This window comes from Acartia tonsa, chromosome 11, assembly GCF_053477335.1.
Source record: "Acartia tonsa isolate MP-2025a chromosome 11, ASM5347733v1, whole genome shotgun sequence".
NCBI classification, from domain to species: Eukaryota; Metazoa; Arthropoda; class Copepoda; order Calanoida; family Acartiidae; genus Acartia; species Acartia tonsa.
This window is the reverse complement of record NC_137270.1, coordinates 37,827,433-37,835,767: the sequence shown is the minus strand read 5'-3', so window position 1 is coordinate 37,835,767 and position 8,335 is coordinate 37,827,433. Positions and strand designations below refer to the sequence as shown.

Sequence of the window (8,335 nt, the reverse complement as noted above, 5' to 3'; positions counted from 1 at the left end):
ACTGGGCTGATTTTTTTTACGTCACAAGTGAAGGGAAAGAAAAGGGAAAGGGGAAAAAAACCCAAGAAAGAGATGGGGGTTTCCCTTCACTTGTGACGTAAAAATACCAGCCCCGTCAAATTAATTTGAAATTCGTCCCGATTTTTTGCACCAATACTTACAGCATCCCTTTGGATCCCTGATTTCTCTCCCCATTATCGTCACCAAATCTCTGAATATTTTTGCCGGAGTTCCTTCAGTCATTTTGTTTGGTTGGAGAGGAGAGAAGCACTAATGATATTTTACTCCTCTCTTATTATTGTAGCCATTATTACAGGTAGGGAAATAAATAAAATTTTAGGACAAAATATAAAGAGAATGAAGTTTTAGGCTGCAAGAAAACCATAAAAGTTTATAATAGTTTTTTCCAGTATTGCTTCAAAACCGATTTATATCCTTTGGATTAGAACCGGTTCTCAGACATACTGAAAAAATATGTTTAGTATTCTACGCACATAAAAATGTACAATCTTAAGATTAAGCTTACAATCTTCAGCACGTGCCTGATTTTAATCTTTTAATTTTTCATTTTAACATCCACAAAAAGCTGTCTATAATATGATTCGATGAATAACTATTAACTTGCTAAAAATATAAAGAAATGGTTTTGATGAGAAAAAAATATATTTTATTCTTAAATAAAAACAAATTATTATAGTGAATATTTTAATCATCTTGAAATTAGCAAAGCATTTGATAAAAGATATGATTTGAGCATATACGCCGAAGAGAGGGATTAAAGGGGTGTTCACCCCCCTCAAACTTTGAAACCCCTAAGTTTACACCCGTCAAAATTTGGAACCACAGTAGATTAACCCCCTTAAACCTTCATTTTACCCCTATTAAAATAAAATGCTTGGACGTCCCTTATATGGTGCAGTTCACGGTAAAATGAATAGATTTTCTCCTAAATACTAAGAACTTCAAAAGCTACTAGCAGCCGAACGGCTGAATGTATGTAATAAGTTTGCACATCATTTTAACCGGGAAGCAAAGGCCTACAAATATCATAATCTTGAATAGCCAATACTCAATAATGTAAAATTATCTCGCATTGAAGATGAATATACAAAATAGACTTATCATTTACAAGTGTTTTCTTTAGCCACGCGTTACGATCTTTTCAATTCCAGTTTATTTGAATGCTATCTTGTGTCGCTTACAACGCTATATTGGCATAAACGTTAAGCTGTTTAACGCTGCTGATATTTATGGAATGGACTAAACTAGATTAACTAATTAGTCTAGGGTTGGGCCGGATACTTTTTTGGCCGGATACCGGATATCCGGCTGATTTCAAATGCCGGATATCCGGTAACCGGCCAGATATCCGGCCAACGCCGGATATCCGGCAAATATCCGGTTATCCGGCCAAATTACCGGATATCCGGCCGGATAACCGGCCAAATTACCAGATATTAAAGTAGTAAAAAAAAAAATCTTCAGAAATCTTATATAGATTTACATAAAGTTAAACTTATTCAGAAAAAATGTTCTTCTAGCTTCAATAATAAGAAAATTATAGCCATTTAAGATTTTAAAAATCAGAGATTTTTGGTGTAAAGTATAAAAAATTATAGAGCCGGATATCCGGCCGGATAGTTTCAATATCCGGTATCCGGCCGGATATTGAAAATGGCCGGATATCCGGCCCAACCCTACTAATTACAAAATTTAGGACTAAGTGAGGGATCCCCGACAAAGCTACAGTCCAACAGGTATAATTATTAATTGCCAAGAGCGAAGCTATTCTACATTTATGGTCGTCCGTACGTCCATATCAGATAGCTCTTATTGTTAATTTAGGCTTGATAGAATTGTCTTATAAATTCTAAATTTGGCATGAGTTTTCCTGTCACTGTAAGGTACAATTTGTCAAGCATAGCAACTCTATAATCATTATCATAAAGAAAGTATGTTTATTTTAAACGTAAATAAGTAATTTTTGGATAAAAATAATGGGAATTTTCAAGTTATGTTCAATATTAGATTCATTGCTATTCTTTATTTGTTATTGTTCGTTTTTCTGGCCATCTAATTTCTTGAGCTTCGCTTTTAAGAATGTTGTCATTCATGTTTAAAATAAAACTTTCTAAATGTTAAAAATCACGAATTTCCCTAAGTAGTTTTCTAAGTCGATTGTACATAGTAAATTTTTTTAATTTCTAAAAAGCTAGATTTTTTACTTCCATTAAAATATTACTATCTGCGAGAGACTGTCTATAAAACGTTGTGAAAAATGACTACTCTATAACAATAACAATATATGTATGTATTTTAGTGGGAATGAAAATGAAAATTTTGGATACAATGTCAAAACTGAACAAATAAAAACCAGTAAGTAATAATTTCAATCTTATTTCATATATGTTGCTAGTAGCTACGCCCCTAGAGGCCTCTAGAGGCACTTGCGGGAAAGGGGAGGGGTAGTCGAGAATCAACTTTTTATATTATTTTCTTCCAACGAAGTAAAAAATGTTTTTGAAAGGTCATTTTTTCTCCAAAACACCATACCCGGACCTTTAAAAAGCTTCACTTTCAATCTTTCAAACATACACACACATACAGACAACATCCTATTACTACTAGCGGCTTCGCCCCTAGCCTCTAGGTTTGATCAACCTAATTTTTCGTATTTTAGATTTAAAGAGAAAGTAAAAACAAATAGTTTTTTTTTTTTGGGGGGGGGGGCGGGCCCCGGGGATAGTCGACCCCCCTTTTTAAATTTTAGTTTTAAAAGAAAACAACTTTTTGGGGAGCGTATTTTTTTTGTGGTGGGTTGGGGATGTCCCACCCCCCATTAAAGTAGCTTAAAACCACCACAGGACCAGTAGGTATATTCCTAGAACCCATTCGGCTCTGCGGTTACCGATATATGAAGCTTCAGACGGACAGACAGACCTCGTTCTACTTTGTATTATAGATTACTATGATTATAATAATAGCACCAAAGATTACCATGAATAAGATGTTTACAATACAATGGTTTTGAGCTTTTATCTTATGAATGTTGTCATTCTTGTTTTCTATAAATGACATTATTTCTGCCGAAAAAATATATGTCATAAATATTTTTTTTTAAATAATTGTTATTTTTCACTGAATAACTCTAGTCATTTTTCCTCTAAACTTTAGTAGCAAAGCTAATGTTAATTCCCTTTTATCTGTCCGCATTACGAGATATGTGATTTTCTCGTCTGATATTCAAAATTGACGGCTGATTTTTTTTTGAATATTGCCTTAATTTTCCAATGCAATGTTAATATTGTTAAAATATTTTTTTTTAAATGAGGTTTCGTGATTTTTAAAGGTTGGGGCACATTTATGATAATTATATAAATGAATATATATTTACAATGATTCTAGGTTTTATTTTAAAGTTTAGTTCGACACAAACATTATATGATTTAAATCACTAAATATCTGTCTCACTTCCTGCCATGCTAATATATCATAATAATCCCTAAATTATTAAGAAATTAATTTGTATTTCTATTCTAATAAACTAATTCGCAGTAATGGTTGAAAAGCTTCTAGATAAATTGCGTTTATATGACTGTCGCAACGTCTCAAAATCAGTACTCGACAGCCGCGCATTAGCCGCTAATTAACTTATATTGTAACAACTGGCAGACTAGATCTTTTTTTATTAGATTAAATGAACAAATATAGGGGCAGTTTCCCTCATATTGCATCTGGATCACAAACGAATATTTAATATATAAAAAAATATATTTTTATGCTTATTTTAGGGTAGGTTAGGGTAAAGGCTAAGAGAAAAGGATAGTTCCCCGCAGGTTCAGTTTATCGCAGGGATAGATCCCACAATAGCTACAAATAAGTTGGTGTTTTTTCTCATAATAAAAAATTATGAAAATATGAATTATGATTATTCTTTTTTGTCTAGAACTTTCTGATCCTGTTGGGCATTTTTCTAAAAGGTAACAAATACTTCTAATTGCTTCTATATAGGTCTACTAGCGGCTTCTAAGGCCTCTTGGGCGATTGAGGTAGAGGGAGTGGGGATAATTTTTTTCGAGGATGGATTTCTCTTAAGAGGTTTGTGGTACCCTCTCCCAAACTTATAAACCTTCCCAGGACCTTTTAGAAGCCAAATTGTAAAAGAGATCCTTCGGTACAGACAGACACACACACATATACAATAAACATCCTTAATATATTGTTTTTCTACATTATATCACACAAAAGTACGTCTGGAAAGTGATCAACAAGGAAATCAAACAAATGTATCCAATTAACGGAAAGATTATTCTACATAAATTGTCAAGTCCCTGTTTCCCTGAGCCTAACCTAACATTCAGAAGAAGTTTAAGATATTTTAAGTTACAGACATCCTACTACTTATAATAAAAGTTAAAAAGAACATAAGATACGTAATAATGAATAACCAACAAAAAATACTTAATCTAATATAAGAGAGAGATTACAAACATTTTGTGATAATCTGGAATAGAGGGATAAGTTAATGGGCTAGGAAAAATTGCCATGGAAAAGGCATATCCTTTACTTTTTAGTATTGAAAAATTTTTTATCATTTGAATATATGATTGTATATTAATGATTAACAATTAACCTTAAACCCCTTGGTCTCTATAAGAAATGATTACCTTATAATTGGTTGGTTGTTGAGTGCCCCTCCCCCTATCTATTATCTTAGTTGAGTTCTTACAGTTTTTTTATAGGTTTTAATATACTTTTAGTTTATGATTAACAAGCGGGCCTCTAGACCTCTAGGGGCACTTGAGCAGGGAAGGGGGGGGGGTGAATTTAATAACCCGATCTTTTATTTTAGATTTTTTTAAAAAGGAAAAATATATTTTGGGAGGGAGGGGTATTTTTATCTAGGGGCGATTTCTTTTAGAAGGGTGGTGGTACACTCCCTCAAAAAGTTATAAACCTTCCCACCTATGAGAAGCTACCTTGTAAGGGATAACCATACTGGTTTATCAATTAGCAACAAACAGACACACAAGTTAGACATACTGTTACTTTATTATAAGGATATGATTCTTAAATGAATGCCGCATTCTTAGATAGGTAAAAAAACAAGTTATTGAAAATATTAGGAGGGGGTTGTAGGATGTACCATGGCCAAATCTATGATTTTACCCTAAATCCACTTAGAGCACCAAACATCTGGTACTTTACCTACTTCAGAACTTTGAATCCTCACAAGTTTAGAGATAATGCCCGGGCAATCAGAAATATCAAGAGACAAGGCATCATTCATTACATGATTTTATATATTGCTTACTTATTCTATTTTATGTTAAATGTTAAGTTTTTAACCATTAAATGATTACAATATTCATAAAAATAAATCTCTAAACAAAATTGTATATAAGTTTGTTTAAAATTATGTGAATACAGCCAGAATACTATTTAAAACATACAAAATCTACAGAGAAGATTTGCTTAAAATATTGTACCATGTTATCTTAGGAATCATTGTTTCTAAAATCAGATGAATAAATTATTGCCAATCAATTATAAATCAACATGTTTTAAATGGATGTACAGAATTTCTGGTAACAAATAAGTTGCTTTGCCTTTTAGTATTAATGCTAAAAGACACATGTTCTTGTGGTATTTACTAAATTATTTATGTATAAAAGTATTTAAAATCCAATTGAATGATGAATCATCAGATTTAGTTAAAGATCAGGCTATTACTGAAAATCCTGAAATAACTATAGAAAATACAGATGTATCATCTGTAGTTAACAATGATGAAATGTCAACTCGAGAAAGAAAGCGTTATCTGACCCTAAATGATATTACAAACTTGTACACTACCTACCAAAAGAAGTCACTCAACCCATGTCTAAGGCAAGCAAGGATATATATTTAACTCACCATCTAATAATAATTTATTTTAAAAATACAAAAATGCTCCACATAATTAAAAAAAAACTATTTTAAAGTATTAGATTTGATTGGCAAATTATAAGATTTCAACCAGTTTTGTTAGCCCCAAGATGCCAAAGGCATGGACTAGCAAAACTGGTTTTAATGTTATGATTGTACATTTTTATATTTGTAGAAAACTGGATATAATGTAATGATTTTTTAAAATGGTTTAGAACCTGTTCTAATCCAGTAGATATTAATTGGTTATGAAGCCATACTAGAAAATCTTTTCTCGTATTCATTCGAATCCGGTGGATAGGAACCAGTTCTCATCCATACGAAAAAACTATGTCTAGCATCGTCTTATATCCAGTTTCCTATGAATATAGAAATGTACAATCATAAGATTAAAACCAGTTTTTTTAGCCGGTGCCTCCAGCACCTCGGGGCTAAAAAAACTAGTTTTAATCTTATAATTGTAAATTCTATGTCCGCGGAAAGCCGTTTATAATACGATACGAGAAATAACTATTCTCATATTCATTCAAAACCGATTAATATCCAGTGGATTAGAACCAGTTCTCAGCAAAACTAAAAAATGCATCGTAATATATCTGCGGAAAGCTGTTTATAATATGATGTGAGAAATAGCTATTATAAGGTTTAATTAAAAATTGTTTATTTATCTCTATATCCCTGAAAAATAGATCTTTGGCTGACGGGCGGAATTCCATCCATTTTAGCTGCATTGTCTATTGGGATAAGATCATGAAGCTGCAGGGCATGCTCAATAATGATTACAGGTACGATATTACGGCAAATGGTAGCCTGCCTGCTGGCTGTCAGAGAGGTTTCGAGTACTAGTCTGGTCCACACCACGTCACTCTAGAGATGTTAAGAATGGCACCTACTGCTGCTAAGTGACACTAACAGTGAGAGTAGGGGAGAAAACCTTGGTCCAGTTGCCATGTACAGTTAGAACTTCCAGACAAAAGTCGTACAATAAAAGGGTTGGTTGTCTGTTGGATGTTACTTAATCTAATATTCTTAAGAGTTCTAATCGCATCCTAATACACACGGATGTTGCTCTCTGGCATCTCTAGATAATCACTTCTTTTGAAGGAGGATTCTTTTTATTTGCCTGAGAAAACAACCCACAGATAACCAACCATTTTTTTTGATGACTCTATCTGACTCACCTTTATAATTTGCTGGGATGATTCACTGGACATTACAATTAGCTTCTTGATTGTTCGTCCTTTTTCCCTAAGTTCTAAAAAGATTCTGACTGTAATGTCGAATGACCAACCTTTCTATTTCACATTTTTTGTACCTTAAAAAAAAATTTCAATTGGCTATAGTTATCTACAGAAAAAGGTATGTTTTGAGGAGGTTAAAATTAACTAAAATGTATCAAATTAATGTTTTGTTTCAGGGGCTCCGGGCAACGAACTCGCAACTACCGTCTCTTTACCCAATATTTTACAAGAAACATTGGATAAATCATCAACAATAATTTCGATACATTTTATGCAATAAATGATGATATCATTTCAATAAAATTTCACTGGCGTAACTATTCTTCAAAAGTTCAACTAGTTTTAAGTTTCGACGTGCGTGAATCGTTTTGATCAGGGGCGTCCAAGCTTTTTATTTTGGGGGGGGTAAAATTTTTTTAAGGGGGGGGTAATTTGGTTTTGGGGGGGGTAAAATGGCGCGCGAAGCGCGCCGCAAATTTTTTTTACCCCCCCCAAAATTTTTACCCCGGGGGTAAAATTTGCTTGGGGGGGGTAATTACCCCCCCTGAAATCTGTTGGCAGGGGTAAAATTTGTTTACCCCCCCCAAAATTTACCCCTGGGGTAAAATTTTTGGGGGGGGTAATTTAAATTTTCTAAAAAATTTAGTATTAAAAATGCGCGCGAAGCGCGCAAAAATTTTTTTGGTTAAAGATTTTCTATTTTGGGGGGAGTATTTACCCCCCCAAAATGGTTTGGGGGGGTAAATACCCCCCCCAAAATCGTTGGGGGTGCCTACGGCACCCCCAAGGTAGGGGTAATTTTTTTTTGGGGGGGGGTATTGTTCACAAAATTTTGGGGGTGCCTACGGCACCCCCAAAATCGTTTGGGGGTGCCAAATGGCCCATTACCCCCCCCCTTGGACGCCTATGGTTTTGATTATTGCTTTTAAACCGATTAATATCCGCTGGATTAGAACCAGTTATAACCCCTCGCAGCTAACAAAACGAGTTTAAATCTTATATTTTTTATTTCAATATCCGCGGAAAGCTGTCTGTAATACAATGCGAAATATAGCTATTCATTATTCATTAAAATGTTCATGGAATTTACAAATGATCAAAAATAGATTTTTAAATTCTAGAATTCAATTTGGATTGAAATGGAATTTGTCAACAACTAAATGTGA

At 33.6% G+C, this 8,335-nt stretch overlaps 1 protein-coding gene across 1 annotated transcript; it reads left to right on the top strand.

Moving 5' to 3' along the window:
- Nucleotides 1-232: 232 nt before the first annotated feature.
- Nucleotides 233-7,505, top strand: LOC145332888 (uncharacterized). The gene is made up of 8 exons (XM_080177989.1): nt 233-316; nt 1,718-1,757; nt 2,321-2,376; nt 3,947-3,980; nt 5,185-5,279; nt 5,709-5,889; nt 6,618-6,713; nt 7,346-7,505. Exons 1-8 carry the CDS (start codon nt 274-276, stop codon nt 7,410-7,412), a joined length of 612 nt encoding a protein of 203 aa, XP_080034115.1. The 5' UTR covers nt 233-273; the 3' UTR covers nt 7,413-7,505.
- The last annotated feature ends 830 nt before the right edge of the window (nt 7,506-8,335 follow it).

Bases quoted from the DNA above. Each gene is read 5' to 3' on its own strand.
- LOC145332888 (XM_080177989.1), top strand. From the start codon at position 274: ATGATATTTTACTCCTCTCTTATTATTGTAGCCATTATTACAG. The intron at 5,280-5,708 runs GCATCATTCATT...ATGAATCATCAG, and splicing joins CAGAAATATCAAGAGACAAG to ATTTAGTTAAAGATCAGGCT. The intron at 6,714-7,345 runs GTACGATATTAC...GTTTTGTTTCAG, and splicing joins ATGCTCAATAATGATTACAG to GGGCTCCGGGCAACGAACTC.